This window comes from Peromyscus maniculatus, chromosome 11 (assembly GCF_049852395.1).
Source record: "Peromyscus maniculatus bairdii isolate BWxNUB_F1_BW_parent chromosome 11, HU_Pman_BW_mat_3.1, whole genome shotgun sequence".
NCBI lineage: Eukaryota > Metazoa > Chordata > Mammalia > Rodentia > Cricetidae > Peromyscus > Peromyscus maniculatus.
In genome coordinates this window covers 97,605,279-97,626,968 of record NC_134862.1, presented here as the reverse complement: position 1 = coordinate 97,626,968, position 21,690 = coordinate 97,605,279, and the positions used below count along the sequence as shown (strand labels likewise).

Here is a 21,690-nt window from a genome sequence, read left to right as displayed (position 1 = left end):
TGGAAACCCTACCCCATGATGGGTGGACCCCAAAGCTGGCAACCCTGGGACTATTCTCACAGCTGCAGGCAGCTCCGCCATCTGAATGTGGCTTTCCGTCCTCAGTTTTGCTGGCCAGCATCCCCACATCCAGCAACTGTTCCCTCCTTCTGCGTTGTTGGAAGGGGCCCTCCAAAGTCTTCCAACCACCCAGAGTACGTGACCTCCTATTTACCCCTGTGGCTGGTGGGTTCCCCATTATTCCTAGAGGAAATGTTTCAGTTTGGAGGGGATGTCTCAATTAGGTGGGATATGCCATAAAACACAAGGATAAATAGATTTTACTTATGTTATAGATGTTCCTCAGGAGCACACAGAGATTCACAGATTCCGTGTATCGGAACTGGCATTGCACATTCAAGGAGAGCATGGGTATTATGTCAAGGTCTGAAAAAAACCCCTTTCCTAGCCCATTCCTAGCCCAGTTCCATTTGTCAACCCACTTAACATAGAATACAAGCTATTCACTGCCCCAGGGATGTGAGAAAGGGAGGTGGGTTAGGCCTGCTGCAGCAGACTCCGAACGTTACCCTGGTCTTTTGACTAGAAACAGGCGGTGTAACTGGACGGTAAGAGCCACCTTTCTGCCTTGTCCTGCCTTTGGCCAAGGGTGCAGCTATTACAGCATAGAGTCCCAGCACAGACTATCAGCAGGGACACTTGGTGTTGCTACCAGTCACTACCACACCAGATACTCTGTGATGCACTGCTCAAGCCACAGCAGCCTCTTCCTACTCACTGAACCAGTTGAGAGACAGAAGAGCTGTTTTTCATTCAAGAGACAGAACAAATTCGAGACTGTTGACCTTACTTCCTCTCTGAGAGAGGAAGAGCTTTAACTGAATTAGTCAGCAAGAGAAAGCTAGTAAAGCTCACCTTTTCTGTCTATTGAATAAACCTGGCTTGAATGTAATTTATCTTTTCTTAAGGAGGAAATTATGTTATATGGATTCTTCATTACATAAGACAACAGAAATGTTGCCTAGAAGACTCTGTATACTATCATTTTCAGGAGAAGGAGGTGGAAGTTTTAGAAAACATTTGAATAATGTTCTTCAAAAAAATAACACAAAAGGACATGCCTTTATGAAAAGAAGCTATGGGCATACAAAACCACGTGCCTGGAATTGTTAATAGGCTTGGTCTGGAATGGTTGAGAGATCTGCCTTGGAGAAGAAAGGGAAGACACAAACAGCCAGGGCAGAACTGAAACCTTCATTGAGTGAAGAAAACGGGCAGAATATACAGATACACAACACCAGAGACTGAAGGAAAAGTCACTTTCCAGAGTGGTAGCAAGACGCCTGCAACAACAACAACGATCTGTCTGCAAGACACACTGGGGCAGCAGCGGCACATGTGGTACAGGAGGAACCAGCTACGCTTGTTTCCATCCATTTAAGGCCAACTCCGTGAGATGGACCCATATCCGACACTTCTAAAATGACCAATGACCTAGATAAGTCATAGGCCCAGGGGAAAACCTGCTACTGTTATTCTGCTAAAGGAACAGAACAATAAAATGACTCCTAATGACATCCTGCTAGACTCGGAGATGAGTGCCTTGGTCAATCCTTACAGAGAAGCTTCTTCTTGCAGTAGACGGTACTTATCAGAGACCCACAGCTGGACATGTACAGAGAATGAGAGACTTTGAAGCTGTGAGCTTTAACTGGGATGTCTTTATCAAACATCTACCCTCGAGGCTCAGGGAACACTGTGGAAGAGGAGGCAGAAGGATTCTAAGAGCCAGAGGTGGCGGAAGACTCCAAGGAAACCGCATCTTTCAGAGACACATATAAACTCACAGAGACTGACATCACACATTAGGTCCTCCCAGGTTCAAACAAAATTCTAGCACAGAAAAGAGGAAATGGACACAAATTCCAACCCCTAACCAAGAAGCTACTTGCAATTGATACCTGCTGGCAAAGGAAAAATCAGTTTTTGCCAGTGCAGTGTCCTTGGGTACATCAACCACATTCCAGGGCAGACCCCATGCCCAGGGGAAGTTGGCCAACTCAAAACAAACTCCAGATTTTTTTTTTTTTTTTTTTTGGACAGGGTTTCTCTGTGTAGCTTTGCGCCTTTCCTGGATCTCGCTCTGTAGACCAGACTGGCCTCGAATTCATAAAGATCTGCCTGGCTCTGCCTCGCAAGTGCTTGTGTGTTCTTTTGTTCTATTTTGGTCTTTTGTGTCTTACTGTTTTGTCAACTTGTGTGTGTTGTTGTTTGTTTTTAAATTTGTTTCTTGTTTTATGCTTTTATGTTTAGAGAGAAAGAACATGAATTTGGGTGGTGGGGGTGGGGTGAGGAGGATCTGTGAACGGAATTGGGGAAGGACAAAGAGTATGATCAAAACCTATTTCATGAAAACATTTAAATAATAAAAAACCCAGACAGACCAATTTAAAGGGATAAATCATTTCTTTTGATTCAGTGTCAGAGGATTTAGGCCAGAGATACTGGACCTTACTCCTAGAGGCCTGAGGTGAGGCTGAACTTCATGTGTGAGAGTGTAACCAAGAAGGCTAAATCCTCCTGAAGGACAGAGAGCAGAGAGCCAAAGGGTGCAGATCAGTCAACCTTCACACACTCCCAGTACCAAACTCCTCCAGTGAGGCCTATCTACTAAGGTCTCTACCATCTCTCAGAATAGTTCTGCCAGGTGTGGATGAAGAGGACAAAAACAGAGTCCGTGTGAATGTTATACAATCAAACCATAACAAAGATAAGAATGGGTGGAAAGCAATCCCTGAATTTAATTACAATTATTGCAGTATATTATAGATATTGAGGACTGTGAATGGAAAAATTCGCCTTGAAAAGCAAATGCAGCAAATAATCATGGATTTATTAGTGAAGTCTTATCCACAATGAAGAGATTTTCATCAACAGAATATAATCTGTCTTACTTCTCTGTTGCTATGACAAAATGCCAAGATCAAGGCAACTTATAAAAGAAAGAATTAATTTGGTGTTCACATTTCTAGAAGGTTAGAGTCCATGACTATCATGATGGGGAGCATGGCAGCAGGTAAGCAAGCATGGTTCTGGAGCAGTAGTTGAGAGCTTGAATTTTTATCTATAGGATGGAGAGCAAGAAAACAAATCTTGGCCTAGAGTGAGCTTTTGAAACCTCAAGCCCATCCCCACTGCAACACCTCCAACAAAACCATACCTACTAATCCTTCCCAAACAGTTCCACCAGCTGGAGACCAGTTGTACTCAAACATATGAGCCTGTGGGCTCATTCACCCCCCCCCCACTGTCTTACCCAAATGCTGACACTATACCCAAATGTAGATCTGGCACAGAATACTATGAATAAAGTACATGAAATGTTAAAGGCTATCCACAGTAGGATACACTTGTTACTTTCCTTATTGCTGACACGGAACACTCGATGGAAACGACCTCAGAGCATTTATTTTGACTTGGGTTCTGAGGCTACAGTCTTTCACAATGGAGAAGGCAGAGATGGGCAATGGAGGTTCTTCATTTTCTGGTGCTTCAGGAAGCAGGCAATGGGACAGGGATGAAGACTGGGCTGTAACCTTCAAAGCAAGCTCTCCGTGACCTTCCTCTGCCAACTGAGCACTGTGACCCAAAAGTTTCACAACTTTCAAAATGGCCTCACCAGTTGGAAGCCTAGTGTTCAAACTTATGAGCCAGTGGGGACGTCCACACCCAAAGCATAGGGGGGCAGGGAGGACCAGACAAGCTTCAGAAGGCTCAGCTAAAGTATGTTCCAGGAGGATAAAATAGTATCAGCATGTTTTGAGGGGAAACATTTGATCCACGAATGTTGTCTGTATCTATATGATCATTTGTGTACAAAAAGGGCAAAGATAGCCCTGTACTGACAAAAATGAAAAGAATGTGCAAACATGAAAGGGAGATTCTCTTACATAGGCAAAAATTAATGTACTGTTACATTAACAAAATCCTTTCATGATGATCCAGTGAGATACCTCAGAGGGAAAAGCACTAGCTACACAAACATGACCTTCTAAGTTCAATCCTCGGAGCCCTGGTGGAATGAAAATCAACTCCCTCAAAGTGTTTCTCCTTGACCCCATTGGAGAACTCTGGAATTTACACACACACACACACACACACACACACACACACACACACACACACACAAACAAACAAAAAGCAATCATAACAATAATAGTAAAATAAGCAAAAGATGTCCACAATGCAATCATCATCCAGAGGGCAGAGAGGTAAATTGAAACCCAGAATTTAGAATTGGGGAAATACAAGGATTGATGCTAAGAACTGAAGTCATTTTGAGAAAATAGTTCTCTAAGTGTTATATAACAATGAAAATGATTTATATATCAAACATTGAGAATTACAATAAGAAAAGCAAGGAAAGAACACATTAATTTTTTATTATATGCAAAATAGAGTGACATTTTGGAAAATGGCAAAAGGTATTACTAACTATGAACATACACTAAATTAAAATAAAGATAAATGTTTAAAATGAATGTAGAGATAATTGTCTTTAGGTGAAATCTTTTGATGGGTAAAAGGTGACAAAATATTATTCCTTTTTTCTTCTTACCAATGCTTTAGGTATGGAGGAGAATGGAGAAAGAAAATATGATCTATGTGTGGAAGCTTATGTTGTCTATCTGTCTACCCCCTGCAAAAGTCTGAAAACACAGAGACCTATCTTTACCTCACAAATATATGTGATGGAAGCAGGCAAATTGTCAAGTAGCTTCTCAAAAGGCTCTGAGCCAACCCTTCCTAGAGTTAACTTCTGTGCTCACCAAGTCTTATCTGAAAAACTTCCAAGGTATGAATGAGAATAACAGCAGGTTTTATTGCCTATGTCCCAATAAAAATGCAAATGGCAAATGGCTTCTCTTTGTCGACTCGTGATTGGTAAAAATTTACCAGGAACATTTGCTGTGCATTTGTACCAATCACAGTAGAGGGGGAAAAAAGTATTTTATTATAATCTTCTCTGTGTGTGATATGTGTGCATGTGCAGGTTCATGTGTGTGAGTACACACATACTATGGTGTACACATGGAGGTCAGAGGGCATGCATGGGGGTCAGTGGACAGCCGCAGGTGCTGGCATGGGGGTCAGTGGACAGCCGCAGGTGTTGTCATGGGGGTCAGTGGACAGCCGCAGGTGTTGTCATGGGGGTCAGTGGACAGCCGCAGGTGTTGGCATGGGGGTCAGTAGACAGCCGCAGGTGTTGATGCCCACCTTTTACTTTGATGCATAGTCTCTGTTTACCACTGTATAGCAGATGATCTGTCAGAGGGGCTTCTTGGGAGTCCCCTACCCATGTTTTATCATGTAATAGGTGTGCTGGGGCTACCGACTGAGACAGCTCCCAGCCCAGAGTGAATGAAGTAAGTGTGTGTGTGTGTGTGTGTGTGTGTGTGTGTGTGTGTGTACACACTCATATATTTCATGATATTTTGAAAGATGATATTTACTAAGCCAAGTTGTAAAAATTTATTCCTAAGATTTCCAACTCCAAGATGTGCTAAACAACAGCTTTGTACTGTTGAATTTAGTAGGTTACGCACCAATTTTTCTTCCATCGGGCAAGAAAAAAATATTAAAATTAAAGTTGCAAAAATAGGCAGCTCCTTTGCAGAGGAGTGACTGGTTAATTGACTTAGGATAGCCGCTTGCACAGCGGAGGGCCAGGATCCTGCAGCAGGCTTTCCCAGACCACCCTTCTCAGAGTTAACCTTTGTACTCACGAAGAGTTATCTGAAAAATTTCCAAGGTATGAATGGAAACCACAGCAGATTGCATTACCTACATGCCGAAGGTCAGAGGTTCTGATTACCGAGGTAATGAAACTTCAGCAGGCCGCTTCAGATCTATTAGGTTTGTCGGCTTCTATAAGCACGCTGACTTCGGGAATGCAAGGATATCAGGTATTCAAGCAAGAACAGGGCAGCCACATCTTCACTTTCGTATTCAAGTATTACAAGGAGGGGGGTGACTACTTTCATGGGCAAGCTCTTAAGATGAATTGGTAAGCAAGGTGGAGCGGGGAGGAAGGATGGAAAGGGTGAAAACACACACACACACACACACACACACACACACACACACACACACACACACACGAGCACACACACAGGCACACACACATACGTACTCACACAAATAAATTCAACCTCAGTTAAAACCTATTTTTTCTGGAGATGTTACAGAAGGCAAACAGAAGATCAATTAACTCAAAATTTCCCATCAAAATGGTTCAAATTATTCTAATCCAAATGCCAAAGATCATTACAAACCAACGTACTTTCAAAAACCCTGGAGGGTTTTTAATGTTTTTTTTTTTATGAATTATTTGGTGGAAACATAGATCAGCACATGTATGTCCCTCGGACCCACAGACCCTGAGCATGGTTCTCAGCCTTGGTAGTACTGGGAAGCAGTGAAACCTTGAAGATCTGGTACCTGGAAGAGGTTACTCAGCTGATGGGGGCATGCTGCTGAGGAGAATCTTGGAGCATGGGCCCTTTCTTTTGCTTCAAACCTGCTAGGATGTGAGTATCTTCCTCCATCATGCCCACCTCATGCATTACCTCACCACAGGCCTCAGAACTCCAGAAAAAAGTGATCACACACCCAAACACAGGAAACGTAAGTTGATATAACCTTTCCTTCCATGTACATGGGTTTATTGGGGCTATTTTATCACAATGGAAGAGTGACCCACACAAACACTGCTCTGATTTGTAGTTGATGACTCATGATCGCTATCACATGGGAGACAGTTTATGCAAACCTGTCTTCTTAGACCTGAATAAACTCCTGACTAGCCCAAATTATGCTAATGGTTGCCATTGTTATATCTGTCTTTTTGTATAATAGTAGATAACTGTTCTAGTGAGTGTTTATCTTTATAGAACAAATTACTTTAGTCAAACCTGTACAAATTAGATATTTCTCAGTATTCAGTGAAAATACTGACAACCTTCGATTCAGCCATTTGTCAGATCTTAAGTCATGCCTGCAAAAATGGTTAGTATGAATATTTCTATGACAGACTCAGGACTTTTCTGGTTGTTCTTAAAGGCAATACACATGAGCAAATCAGATGCTAAATGCCATACTATTAGGTAGCTGAGATCTCATTCACCATGGTTCCCAAAGTATACAGAGACACCTGTATGTTCTTTCACTCCCCCAGAAGAAGTGTTCCATCAGGCCAAGGTGAGATCCTCAACACAGTGACAGTGCATCGAGATGGAATTCCTTCACCAGCCAACAGTGGCTCTAAGGCATGGTACATGGGAGAATCACACTGTGGCAGACCTTGCATATGGTTCTTATTAATGAGGAAGGAGTGAAAGGTGCTTAGGTCTGGGAGCTGCAGAAGGGCCACAGCCCTGTATGGTGCCAAGTAAGTAGATGCTTCTATCAGACTACCCAGTCCCCACACTGATGGAACTACTCCCCATCTGAAGTGAAGATGGGAGGGGCAAATGGATCCAGGAAGAGGTAAGGAGGCATTCGTCTCTTAAGAAGAACCTTACAGGCCTTGGAAGATGGTTGAAAGCGTGAGAACCTGGAGTTTCACCCCCAGAACCCACATAAAACCTAGGCATGGTGGTGTCTGCTTGTAGTAGAGTACTGGGCAAGCAGAGGTAGAGTCATGAGTTCAAGGACAGTTGAGAGAAACATCCTGAGGAACACCAACTTTGGTTGACCCCTGGCCTCCACACACACTTGCCCACATACATGTGTACCTGTACACGTGAACATAAACACATCTGCATATGTGAGCATACATGCACATAGAGAGCTTAGGCACCTTAACTTGTTTAATTTTAGTGTGCTGTGGTGGTTCAGTTGAGGAATGCTCCCCCATAGTCTCCCGGGCATTTGGATACTTGGTGCCAGGTTGGTGGTGCTGTTTGGGGGGGTTTAGGAGGTGTGGCCTGCTGGAGAAGTTCGTCACAGCCATGCTGCCTGCTGGCATGCCTCCTAGCCACGATGGACTCCAAGCCTCTGGAACCCTAATCCCAAATCAGCACTTCCTTCTTTAAGTTGCCTTGGTCACGGTGTTTCATCAGAGCACCAGAAGAGTAACAAGAGTGCTAAAACCTGGGGAAAAGAGAGACATGCAGAGTGTCTTACTCGGTTTCTCCCATCTCACGTCTATGGCTGTGTGGTTAAGGACGTCCGTGGTGACAGCGGCTCCTCTCTCTGGAAAGCCTGCTAAGGTGGTCACTGTCACTTCTTGGCTTGGTGTAAAGCCCACGCTGTTGTGTACCAAGAGCTTGTACTCGTACGTGGTAAACCTGGAGGTTTTATTAAAATAAACAAACAAAAAAAGCATATAAGTTATGTTCTACAGAAGACAAAATGCATTCATTTATTTTTTTTTCTCACAAAATACAGGATTCCTTTCCACAAAATGTTCAGTTTCCTTTTCCTTCTGGGAAATGCATTATTTCCTTTCTTCTGACACAAACGTACCATTATCTCCGTAACTCTCCAGCCTCAACCGGAGTGTCAGGAAAACATTTGATTTGGAAGCCATAAGCAAATGTCAGTCTTTTAAGTAAACTCAGGTTATCATTTTCCTCGTTCTTACTGTTTTCAGAAGCAGTGAGGATTATGGCTCAATCCGAGATGTAATTACAGGGCTGGCAGCTTGCCAGTTTCCTGTCCCAATACCATCCAGGGAGTTTTATGCTCTTCTTTAGGGAAACTCATCCATTTTCAAATATCAGACTCCATCATCTTTTTCTTCCTACACTTCTTCTCTGTCCCTAGCATCTCATTGGCTGGCAGATAAATGCTTAAATGAAATCTCAGTTGTGAGCAGAGTACACAAGATTGCTCCTCGGAGAGCTTGGTGACAGTGAGGTAGCCAGGCCCCAGTGTGTTGAGTCGATACAGAGGGAGTGGAGCCACCCTTCATCAGAGGAGAAACATGGACACACAGTGCGATAGGCACTCCCTGGGCACAAGTTAAATCGTTAATTCTTCATCTCTGCTTCTTTCAAGCAGGAACCCCGTAGCTTTATCTTTTGGTTCTAAATTGTCTAAGTAGGAAAATACTATGTATAGACAAAATCAGGCCCCAACTCTACAATAATCTGTATAATCTGGAGATACTTGCTTAGACACATTGAGTTCTAAGTGGCTGTCCCAACCTTGACTTCAAATCCTCTTCTAATGTGGGGTCATTATGTGTTCCCAGGGTATCTAGCCTCTGAAACCTTCACAGCCAGGCCCAAAGTCTCAATATGTCATAGCCCCAGCTGGTCACAGGACAAAGGGAAGAGTGCCATTTCCAGAAACTTCACTAAATGGCCCAAGTAAAGTTGAGTCAGGATTTTTAGAGTGTTTTCATACCTCCAGGTGGAGCTCTGTCTGCTTCTCCTTATCCCTCACTTAGGACCCAAAGGTATTTTCCTGGAGTTCTGCCTCAGTCATGTAAAGGATGCTACTCTGCTGCTGCTACAGCCACAGATAATGAATGGCTCAGAGGGCTGTGGGGGTGGGGTGGAGGCTCCTTTATTGGTTTAAGTCTCTGAACAAGAGCTACCATGGAAATGGATGCTTCTTTGCTCTCCAGCACCATCCCCGTCTTGGGTATTCATTCCTTGCCTGCCTGCTCTTCCTTTCCTCCTGCTTCCCAGAGCTCTGTCTTTTGTCCTCTCCCTCCCTTTCTTCATTTCATGGATTGAGTCATTTACTACCCCCCCCCCCCGAAAAGAGAGACATTATCAAGCTGTGTGTTTGTCCATCTAACGAGTTAGAAGAGGTCACCCAGCTCAGGGAGCACTCTCAATACAATGGCTGCTCTCCTGTAAGAGAAAAGAGAGAACTTTCGATGTCAGACACAGGCAAGGGGACGATGCGCATGAGGACAGGGGGAGGAGCAGGAGAGATGTTCCTTCAAGCACAGGTATGCTGGGACCGTCAGAAGTTAGGAGAGGCAAAGATGCCACTTTCTGAAGCCTGTGGAGGGAGCCTGGCCTTGCAAACGATTTGTTTGGTGACCTTAACTCTGAGAACTGGAACAGAATATGCTTTGTGCGTGTGTTGTTTCTAGCCATCCAGCTTGTGGAATGTGACGTTAGCAACCCTGGGAAGATAACCTGTCTATGTGCTCTTCACCAAGAACTAACCAGCCTGCAGGACCAAGGCAACCGAAAGTCAACAACCACAGTAGTTTCCTGTGGCCCCGATACTTCTACAGGCATCACACATCCATTCCTCACAGTAACTCTATAAAGTGCTATTATAGTATGGATTTTGAAAGTGAGGAAAATAAGGTTGGAAGTATTAAGTAGCTTGTCCAAGTCACTGCACTCCTCAGGAGAGCTGAGCTTCAAATGCAGGCAGTCTGATTGAAGACACTCTGAACCAGTGGGCTGCAGCATTGGGTACTGCCAGTGTGATGAGAAAGTAATAATAATAACAATAACAATCCAGGGATAATCTGCTTTGCCCCTGTTGGGATGATGTCATATGAGTGGGACTTGACCTTTGATACCTTTCTAGCTGAGGGGAGGGGACAATTTAATTCTGCATCCAGACTGCCTGCCGGGTTTCCTCTGTGACCCCAGGATGAATGTGAAGGGTGGTGAGTCAGGGTTAAGAGGGTGTCGGGTCTCAGACAAGAGAAGGAAGGGAAGCTAATGGCTCACGTGGGAGTTGAACCAGCGACCTTGGCTTCATTAGCTCTGTCCCTGGGTAAAATACTTATAATTGTATTTCAAGTCATAAAATTGCTTTATTCCTTTAGCTAGATACTAGAGGCATAGTCTTTCCTGCTACAGTATTTAAGCTTTTCTTCCACATGTTGATGCTATGATACAACTGACAACCTTCGTGACTCCAAATGACACCATGGTTTTAGCCCTTCGCTGTGTCAAGCTAATAGCACTAATATTTTTCTTTGTGTACAAATTTTGGAGGGCCTCCCTCCTATGATACTTGTAGGAATTTTATAATTTTATGTAATATGCAATTTAGGTAGATCAGGCAACATGTATTCCATATAAATAATATATTCCATATATATTATAGATGGAACACACACATGCTCACACACACACACACACACACACACACACACACACACACACATACACACACACTAGATGGAACACAGAAGGACAGAAGGCATGGACCCTATAGATACATGCTATTGGAAAGTGGGCCTTTAAGATGGCACTAAAACTTCTCAAGTTGAACTACCTTTATGGTTCATCTACTTCCAATAGTTAAATGTTTTCTCTGTTTTAGAGATTAAAAACCAAACAGAATACCATGACTGAGAAGAAGACCTCTTGGTCACTTCTGAGGAGTCGGTCTTTCTAATATCCATTGTTTCCCTTAACTGAGAGCTCAGCATGCATTCATGTTTGCCTTTGGTTGTTTCTCTAACTTTCAAAAAGAATTGTGAAGATTTTTAATGTATGTGTGTTTTCAGGTGTCCTCAGAGGCCAGAAGAAGGTATTGGATCCCCAGGAGCTGGAGTTACACGGATTTCTGGGCCCCCTGACTTGGCTGCTCTAAACCAAACTTAGGTCCTCTATAAGAGCAGTCAGTGCTCTTAACTGCTAAGCCATCTTTTCAGCACCATGTTCTCTAGCCTTTAATAAAAATCTCTTTCCTACTAAGTGAAAAACTAAAATGTGCAGTTTTCAATGCAAAACATATTAAAAAATTAAATCCCTGTATTTTGTCTGTACTTTCAACCTTGTGAGTCTGAGACTTATTTTTTTTACTATGTATATATGTGTATGTATGTATGTGTGTTTGTGTGTGTGTGTGTGTGTGTGTGTGTGTGTGTGTGTGTGTGTGTGTGTAGGTGTGTGCACATGTGAGTGCAGGTGTTGTTCTGGAGAAGGTGTTGGAACTCATGGATCTAGAGTTACAGGAGGATGGGAGGTATCTAACATGGGTACTGAGAATCTAAATGAGTGCTACACATTTTAACCCCTTAGCCAGCTCTCTGTCTCCAGCAAAAACAGGCTTGACTTAGTAATGGTGTACTCTTGTAACTTGTATATACGACTGTGTGGCTCACATTTCACCCCTGCACAGACAGCAGGATGAGTTAGCTGGATGGAAGCAGCTTTCCTATGCACTCTCTACCTTGTCTTTTCAGTAAACTGTTGATGCCACACAGGGCATTCTACTTAATAACAGAATAAAGCTTACATAAGGAGAATGGGTCAGACAACACCATATACTCATAACAAGAGCTATTCCAGAAGCAAATGTAGACTATTAGTGACAATACAATGATGACATTTTCCTTTGTGCAAAATTGCACATGCTAAAAGTCTTACTATGTAACAATTCTCAGTTCAAAGTCCAGCTGTTCTAACTCAAATGAAAAAATAAGTTCTGTTTAGTTGAAAACAACAACAAAAAACAAAAGCAAAACAGCACCCATTAGATTCTGTCTGGTTGATGCAGGCAAGCCCCATCTGCTTATCTATTAGTTGCTTGTAGGACATGAACAGGTGTTTCACAGTTCCTGAATCAGTCACCCTCACAGATTTCAGGGCACATGGGGTTTGGTAGGTTAGTGACCCAACCATATTCGTGTCCAACAGAAAAATGATCCCTGCTGTCTTCTTTGGGAAAAATACACCAAAAACAAATAGTATTTGCTCTAGTAATCAGCAACACTTCAGCCATTGATTCATTCATTTATTCAAACCTTATTTCCTAAATGCTAGCAGTCACCTGCTGGACACAAAGAATAAGGATCTTGCCGTCTGTTCTCTCGGAGTCAGAGCATGTGCAAGCTCTTAGGGGCATGTTTTCTGTTGTCTGTGTGACTCCATGTGAACCCTGGGGGCTGGGGGTCGAGGAGGCCAGAGATGGGTATTGAGTGTTTATCTTTCTCAGTTTCTCTCCACCTTAATTTTTGAGATAGGGTTGCTCACTGAATTTGGAACTCATTCATTTAGATCACCTGGTCAACAAACCCTAAAGATCCTCTTGTCTCTATCTCTCTAGTGCTGGGGCCACAGGCACAGGCTGCAGCACCTGGTTTTTATGCATGGATTCTGGGGGATCTAAGTCAGGTCCTTATGCTTGTATTGAAAGGTCTTTATTCAATGAGTTACCCACTAGCCTCATGGGAATGTTTTGAAATGAGAAAATTTGGACTTGGTTCATCTAAAATTACTCTTTTTCCCCCTTCTCTTTGGATGCAAACCATTGAGACCATAAAGTTTAACCTCATCAATGAGGAGGTGTGATTTGCTCTAGCTCTAGATGTCAAGTGGTATTCAGTCTGGTGGAGGCATTTGTCCAGTGAAATTTTGCTATTTTGGCTCAAAAGGTGTACAGGCGGATAGCTTGAAAAGCTCTGACTTCTCTGCTTACCTGATAAAACTCTTCAATATGGCTGAGAATGACTTGGGTTATTTTCATCAAAATCAAATCTGTGTCAACTTTATTGACATCCCAACAGAATTCATGTTTCAATATTGTCACTGCTATAAATGATGCTCTTAAAGATGCAGTCTAGTTAGCTGCTTCCTGAACTAAGTCTTCCTCATCTCTGCCACAACCAAAAGCTCGCTTGAATAGTCTCACACAACGGATCTGAGAGACCTCATGTGATATGCTGGAGCTCAGCTCCTCACATCCTTGTGGGAACAAGGAAGTGTGCTAACAAATGACCCATCCTAAAATGATTGCAAAAACAAAAGGTATTTTTGTTTGAATTAAATTATCTGGATAATTGGCTTGATAACCTGCATTCCATAATAAGATATAGAAGACAAAATTACTATAAGAGAGTTCTGGATTTCAGGATATAAAAATTGTATAGAAAAGTATGCCATTGCTGCTTAAATTATTGTTCTCTGCATTAATACATACACTTTAGTAAACAGACCACTTGAACAAGGCAATAACTCCAACTTCCTTTTAATTTTATAACTATATTTATAAAGGGAGGCCCCGTCATTCTTTGCTATACAATTTGTATCAGAAGGATTGTCACTTAAACACTGCTCTAAATGTGTCTATAATGATAAAAATACAACAAGAAGGCATCGGGTGGGGTGACTGGAGAGGTGGCTTAGGGCTTCAAAGCACCAGTTGTTCTTAAAGGTGACCTCGGTTTGATTCCCAGCAACCACATGGTGGCTCACAATGGCTGCGACAATATTTCCAGGAGATCTAATGCCCTCTTCTGGCCTGCATGGGCATTGTTTGCATGTGGTGCACAGACACACATGCAAGCAAAGCACCCGTACATATGAAATAAAAAAAAAATATTTTTTAAAAAGTGTGAAAAAACACTTCAGTGATCTGTTTATTTACATAAATAGAAAAGGGAACAGGGAAATTTGGGGAGAATAGGTAATTATGTATGCCTTCTAAAAGGAGATGGATTCAATTAAAAACAACAACAAAACAGCTGAATGAATAAATCAACAGGATAAACAAAGTCAGCCTTCTGTGCCCTGGGGTTCCACATTCTCAGATTCAACCAACCATGAATGGGAAATATTTAGAAAAATAACAGCATCTGGTACTGAACCATTTTTTTTTCTTGTTTTGTTCCCTAAACAACGCTCTTCGCCTTTACACCTTACTAAGCATTGTAAGCAGTGCAGAGCTGATGTAAGCATATGCCAGCCTGTGGTGGGTTATATGCTAATACTTCACAACTTTACATCAAGGACTTTAGCATCCACGGTTTTTAGTATCTATGGAGCCAGAAATGGGGTAGGGTGGGGGATGGGATGTGGTCCCAGAGGCAATTCCCCCAGATTCCTAGGTAGGTTTAGGGGAAAGTTTCATTATGGTATCACAATATAGGGGACAACATTGGTTCTTTCGTGGTGTGCTGGGAGCTGCGGGTCACAAGCGGGAAGGGGAGCCCTGGATGCTGTCAGGGTAGATGAAGGCGGTACCTGAGCAAGCAATGTATGCATTTATCCCCTTTATCAGTAAAACCCTTCTGAGGGCTAATTTACAGCTTCCTCTCAGGCTGGCAAGATGGCCTACTTTGAGCAAAAGTAACCTGAACATTTTTGGATTTACAGGGGGTAGACCAATAAAGAAAGGAATGGTCTCACATTAAGATGAATGTTAAGAAACAGAAAACACAGGTGGTGATGACATAAGCCTTTAATCCCAGCACTCTGGAGACAGAGGCAGGTGGATCTCTGAGTTCAAGGCCAGCCTGGTCTACAGAGGGAGATCCAGGACAGTCTGGGCTACACAGAGAAACCCTGTCTTGAAAAAAACAAAACAAAACAAACAAACAAACAAACAAGAAACAGAAAACAGGTCCTGACTTTTAACTCCAAGCTCTTCATGAGGGTGTAAGCAATTACTTATTAGATAACTGAAGATGACCTTGAACTTCTGACCCTCTTATTACCACCTGCCTCTACACCCTGATTATTCTCCTTGCTTGAGACTGAACCTGTGGCTTCCCTCAAGTCAGACAAGCACAATTGAGCTTATTCTCCAGTCCCTCAGTTATTTGAATAAAAACAGAAAGCACCAATTCAAGATCCACTGTGCAAAAAAAAAATATCCTGGACGTTTAGCCTCAGATGTCTACTTGGATCCCAGAACAGAATTTTGTTTATCTGCATAGTCCTTATAGAAATAGCTGCCATGAGAATGTTGATTTCCACTCATATTCAGACCAGCAAGAGAGGGGACAGGCAGCTTCCTGGAGGAAGAACCTTCTAGCCAAGACCTGAAGTATGATTGATTCTGATGGCAGGAAGGGTCCTGATGGGAATGAGAGCAGAGATGGGAATTCTCCCCACTGTACTTAGGAAGCACAGAATGACACGTGATGCAGGGGGAGCCCCAGAGATGGTCAAGGGTTCGCCTCAGCTCACAAAGGTGCTTCCTTAGCAGAAAGAAAGTTTCCATCGAACTCTATGTGGTTTTTTTTTTTTTTTTTTTTTGTGGATATCACCTACTGGCTCATGTTTTAAACTCTAGATTCAACTCTTTCAAGTCTCACTAATTCAGTGACTTATAACCCGTTATCTCCCCAGACCCAGCTAAGTACAGGAGGCACCCACTGATCTCCACAGTTCCCTGTGTATTCAGTACTTCCAAATTCCTTTACTAAGTTTCACGTCTAGATAGAGCTGTGACAAAGGCAGTAGTAGATTGGGGCTCACACATCTCCAAGTTTGACTTGAAAGGCTTATTTCAAGCACGCCGTTGAGACGGCAAACACTGCACACGCCTCGGCTACACTTCGATGATTAATGCCACAGATAATAACTGAACATATTCTACTGCGTGACTGATAACAGGTTCACACGATGAAGACGCTGGGGGACTTTGAACTATTCAACATGCCCCAAACTAAATGCCAGCATTTGTTTTTATAGTTTTTGTAATCTCACCTGCTAAGACCCTTATCTTTGTAAAACCACCGAGTTCCTGAATAAATATTGTGCCACAGATTTAAATCTTCTGGGGGATTTGAAGCAAGTGGTTGCTGGATTTTGCGTCTCAGAAGCTCATATCTAAAACAAAAGACAAGCAGGAATATCATGATTGTCTCAACTAACATTATTACTGAGATTCAGGTAGGTTAGTAGAACTTGTGTGACATGCATGAAAGCATAAATAATACCTTAGTGAAATTATGAAATCTTTCCAGATGAACACCTTTTTTTTCCTGGCTTAACTATCATATAGTCTGTTAATTGCAAATTATCATTTACACTCACTTTTTTTTTATCACCAGTGGGAATGGTGACATTTTAGATTTCTGTGTCAGATTTGCTCAATATTTGTTGCAAGTTTCACACAAAATAGGACTATAAAAATCTTATCAAGTTAATGATTTCATAAGACTCCATCAAAGTTGTATAAACAATGATGATATTATCCCCTGTTTTCTCTGCCAAGTATTCAGTCTGGCTGCTCTACAGCCATTTTGAGAGTCACAGTTCTTTGCCTCCATCTTATCTCTGAGAACATTCTTCACAAGTCTGTAGACAGTGGTGATAGAGAAACAGTCGCAGGGTTAAGTTTATAATTCAGAGACACAGTTGTCCCACCGTGTTACACAGGACGCGCACCAGAGCTGCCAACAGAATAAAAGTATTTTTTGAAAAGAGCAGGATAATGAAGGGAAATTTTAGCTATGAGATAAATGTTAGGATTTTAGTCTGTCTCAACATGATACTCACTCTTTCTTGATGACCAGCACCTTTGGTTCCATTTAAATCAAGATATACAACGTTCTATTATACAACTGTTAAGAACAGAGGGATATTGTATGATTATTATGAATTTGTGGGAGTAGGTATGGTATCCAGTATGCAATTAATTCTATGTTGAGATGTTAATAAAATCCTGCTTCCTTCCTTCTTGAAATGATATAGCTAAAATAAACCCCAGAGCAAAATTACTTTCTCTACCTTAAATTTGGTCCATTTGGTTTGAATGGTGGCTGCCAAGAAATCCCAACATAAGATTCACTTAGCGGAACAGCGGACAGTGGGGCCAGTTCCTGAGGCAGGGCTGGATGGGTAGTAGCAGAGGTAGGTAGACTCTCAGTGCATCCTCCTAGGTACCCATTACCTCCAGAGCAAGCAACAATGGTGACTGAGTAATTAGTGAAAGGCATGAGATGCTTGATTAGATGACTGGACACCACGGAGGTCACATTGGTTATTGTGATGAGAGGGTTGGGCATGCGGATCTCATAGCTCAGGATGGCTCCATTCTGGATAAGTGGGGCTTTCCAGGTGACCTGAAATAAAAGACCAATAGCATCAGTGTGACAACACAGGAACACAGCAACTGAAGTTCACAAAGACTAGAGTTGTGCCTGCCTCACTCACCCTGAAGTCATTTTCTGAAGGCCTACATTCAACTTAGCTCTGTACACTAGACGGTAATGAAGGACTCGGGTCAATGAGCTGAATGCTAGGAGCCAAGTGGGGCTGCTTCCTGAGCCCGACTTTTAGCTGTGATGCCTTCTAAGACTGTCAGACTAATACACACCGTGGTGATTCATTTCCGCCGTGGGTGTGCTGAAGGACATAGAGCAAGCACACGGAGGGAGGAAATTCACACATCCACATGCATCACAGGGCAGCATGAGGACTTGAGAGCTTGCACATTTATAACTCAATTAAATGGAACTCAGGGCTCCTCGCTTTACCTTGCGGGTCAAAGAGGCTGTTTTACAAAGCCTGGGACAGGTGGCCATTATTTGTGTTTTCTGAGATTCACAATGGAATTTCTGAAGCTGGTGGAGAGTTTAACAGATAAAGCAATAACACATTCTGGTTTCAGGATAAGAAACATGGAGAAAGCTTTTAAAAGTGCAATCAAAGGATCATTCGGTTTGAATAAATTTAACATTAGAAAACAAAATAACATCTTATGAATTCCATTGTATCTGGTGGGACATTTCTGTCTACATTTTATTAGAGCTTAGTGGACAAAGGTTCAAGGTTAGAGGCTCCTGAAGGCTCCATTAAAGAAAGCTTGTTGCTGCTGCACAAATACACAATTTGGTGATTTCTGCATTTTATTTTTATTTCTCAGTTGTGCTAAGTGCTTTAGTGTGGCAATCTGTATGTTGGCTGAATCCTATTTAAAATCCTTCCTTTTAGTCTGATTTTACTTTATTTTGCTAAGAAGTGGCTTCCAAATCTTATAATACCATTTAAAACTATTGACTGTTTTTGTTTTGTGTGTGCCTGTGGGAGTGTATGTACACCACACCGGTTCAGGTGCCCAAGGAGACCAGATGATGTTGGACCCCATGAAACTGGAATTATAAGAAGTTATGGGATGCCTGATGTGGGTGCTGGGAACTGGAGCCCTCTGCAAGAACAGTAAGTACTCTTAACTGCTGAGCCATTTCTCGAGCCCATAAGTCCTTTTGGGTTAAAAAGGAAATACAGGCGGCTCTCTTCTTGATTGGTTGATGTAAGAGGCATGTTGACGGATGGCAGGGTATTGAACTTGCCTTACATTTTTGGAATCAAATCAGATGTGTCCCATTATATTATTGTTTTAATATTGTATTTGATTCAATTTGCTAATATTTTATTCAGGAATTTTAGATATTCAAATATGCAATTATTCTATACCTTTATTGAACTGTCCTTTTCAGTCTTAGTAGAGACTGTCTACCAACTTTCTAAAAGGAAGTGGTCTTCTTAGGAAATTAAGTACCTCATGGAAGTACATGAATTTCATTTTTATAATTTTCATAATTACTTTGAGTTTTTTTCTGATAATCAGATTTTAAGAATATGATTTAGACCTACTGTGTGCTCCTGTTTTCCTTTCTTAATACATATATCTTTACCAAGCCATAAGTATTTTTTTTTTAGTAGTCAAGTATTAAGCTCAGAGCCTTGTACATTCCAGATAAGCATTCTACCACTGAGTCACACCCTCAGGTTCTTTGCACATTTTGAGACACAGGTTCTCTAAGTTACTCTAGCCACTCTGAGCTCACACAGAAGGCCAAGTATAACTTCAGTGTGTCATCCGCATACTGGAGTCTCTTAGATCGGGCTTGGGTGGCAACTCTCTTTATACTTATCAATATGTTACTCTGTATTTGTCTTCAAGTTGCCTCCATTTGAGTTACTTCTCCTGTGGTCCCAGTTGGACAGCAGCTCCTGCAGGTGACATTGTACAGTGCAAAGGACACATAACAAAGACAAACAGAGGTGGTGACGTTGAATACAAGTTATCCCTCCAAAAACTCATCTTCAAACTTAATTCCCCCGTGTGAGGGATTAAGAGGTGAAAACTTATCTGGCTGGTATTTAGAGCAGGGCCTTGGGTAGGGTCAGGACTAGACAAGGTCAGGAGGGTCCAGCCCAATGATGACTGAATGCTGGTGGCTTTATAACAGGGAGAGGGACCAAAGCAGGGACATAGGAAACTACAGGATTCCTGTCTCTCAACCTACGGGGCCCAACACAGCTTTAGGATGCTCCTCACAGAAAGCACATCACTGGATGGAGCCCCTTATCCGAGAAGCTACAAAACCAACAGCCCAGCGAAGCTCTTCTCTTTAATCCTAACTTGGCCTGTTACTAGCAACACAACATGGACTAAGATCGGTGAGACAGTCGCTCAACACCTTCCAACGTTTACCACCCCACCGACTCCTGCTTCCTGTTTATCTTTAACCCGATTCTGCTCCCCACCCCCAGTCCTTGCCACCTGCGGGTATCTATTACATTTATTTGTCTACAGTGCAAGCTCCATGAGGTGAGGGGCTTTTTTTTTTTTTTTTTTTGGCCCTACTCTGTCTTCAGTGTCAAAAGGAGATATTCATAAATATACTTCCATGAATGTGAGAAGTGAAACATATTGTCATTGTTAATATTATTGACAATTTACTTAGAACAGTAGTGCACGGTAAATATTGAATGGCTTTCTTAACCCATGCATTAATGACTATCTTGTGATTCCTCATGAATGTTTTATCCATTTGCAATTTTGATTTTCAAATCTGTCCTTGCAGAGAGGAGTCACAGTTTCCAGGCATGTATCTGTTTACCAGAAGCAACCCCACTGGAAAATGCACTTTCTGTAAAGTTTCCAGACATTTCCAAGTACAATATGAGCCAATAATACAAACACAAAATTGTGTTCCTTAAACAACTTTTAAATATACTCCATGAAACACTAGATTTAGTTCAGTATTCCTCATGCTTCTTTTCACTGGTAAATTTCATTTCCTAGTTAAAAAATGGGAATCAATGAAGGTGTGAGGGCCAAAGTTATCACTTGGTTGCCCTTCCTTTATATTTCAATATCTTTCTAAAGAAACTTTGGGACCATGTGTGGTGGCATACACCTTTAATCCCAGAACTTGGAAAGCAGAGGCAGGTGGATCTCTGTGAGTTCCAGGCCAATCTGGTCTACTAACAGAGTTCCAGTATAGCCAGAGCTGTTACACAGAGAAACTCTGTCTTGAAAACCCAACCAACCAACCAACCAACCAAACAAACAAACAAAAACAAAAAACAAAACAAAGCTTGGCCTGGGGTTTCCATGGTTTTCGTGGGCCTGAGGTGATGACCCACAAGACTCAGTTTCCTTAGTCAAGCTGATCAAACCTTCCCTAGCTACCTGATAGGACATGTACTCCCACCTCACTCTCCTGGATACAAGTGTCCAGCCCCCACAGGGGGAAATAAAGGCCAACTAACTTCTCCTTCCAGATATTGGGATCCTGGTGTCCTTGACCCATTCAAGTAGACTGTTATCTTCTGACATTGTTACCTTCTGAAATCATGCATGTATTTACTTTTTCTTTTCTGATCTACTATGATCGCTGATGCCTAGTTTTTAGAATTTTAGTAGAAAGAATCAGAGGAATGCCTGTGGGGTAGCTGTTGTCCTTTTGAAGGGACTGGGTATGCCATGACACATGCCATCTAACATCACCGTGCCAAGGCCCCACAGAGCTCTTCCAGAGTTTTGTCAGTTCTGCAATGACGACTCATTCTGGGCTTGTTTGTTATTTTACTCAACTGAAGCAAGTTCTTATGATTTTTCCAGTGTATACAATAAATACCATATATGCTATATGTAAAAATTAAGTTCTATTAGTGTTAAATCAACTGAATTCCACATGCTTTACTTTTACCAAAACTTTAAAAT

General features: G+C 42.1%; 1 protein-coding gene across 1 annotated transcript in view; it reads right to left on the bottom strand.

Annotated features, from left to right (window-relative positions):
• Positions 1-21,690, bottom strand: part of LOC102928770 (usherin) — a 418,898-nt gene that overhangs the window by 204,293 nt on the left and 192,915 nt on the right. Inside the window, exons 21-23 of the mRNA XM_076548181.1 lie at positions 17,460-17,794; positions 16,434-16,556; positions 8,188-8,351 (exon numbers count right to left, since the gene is read on the bottom strand). Coding sequence (XP_076404296.1) covers positions 8,188-8,351; positions 16,434-16,556; positions 17,460-17,794 — 622 coding nt within the window. The remainder of the gene's footprint in view (positions 1-8,187; positions 8,352-16,433; positions 16,557-17,459; positions 17,795-21,690) is intronic.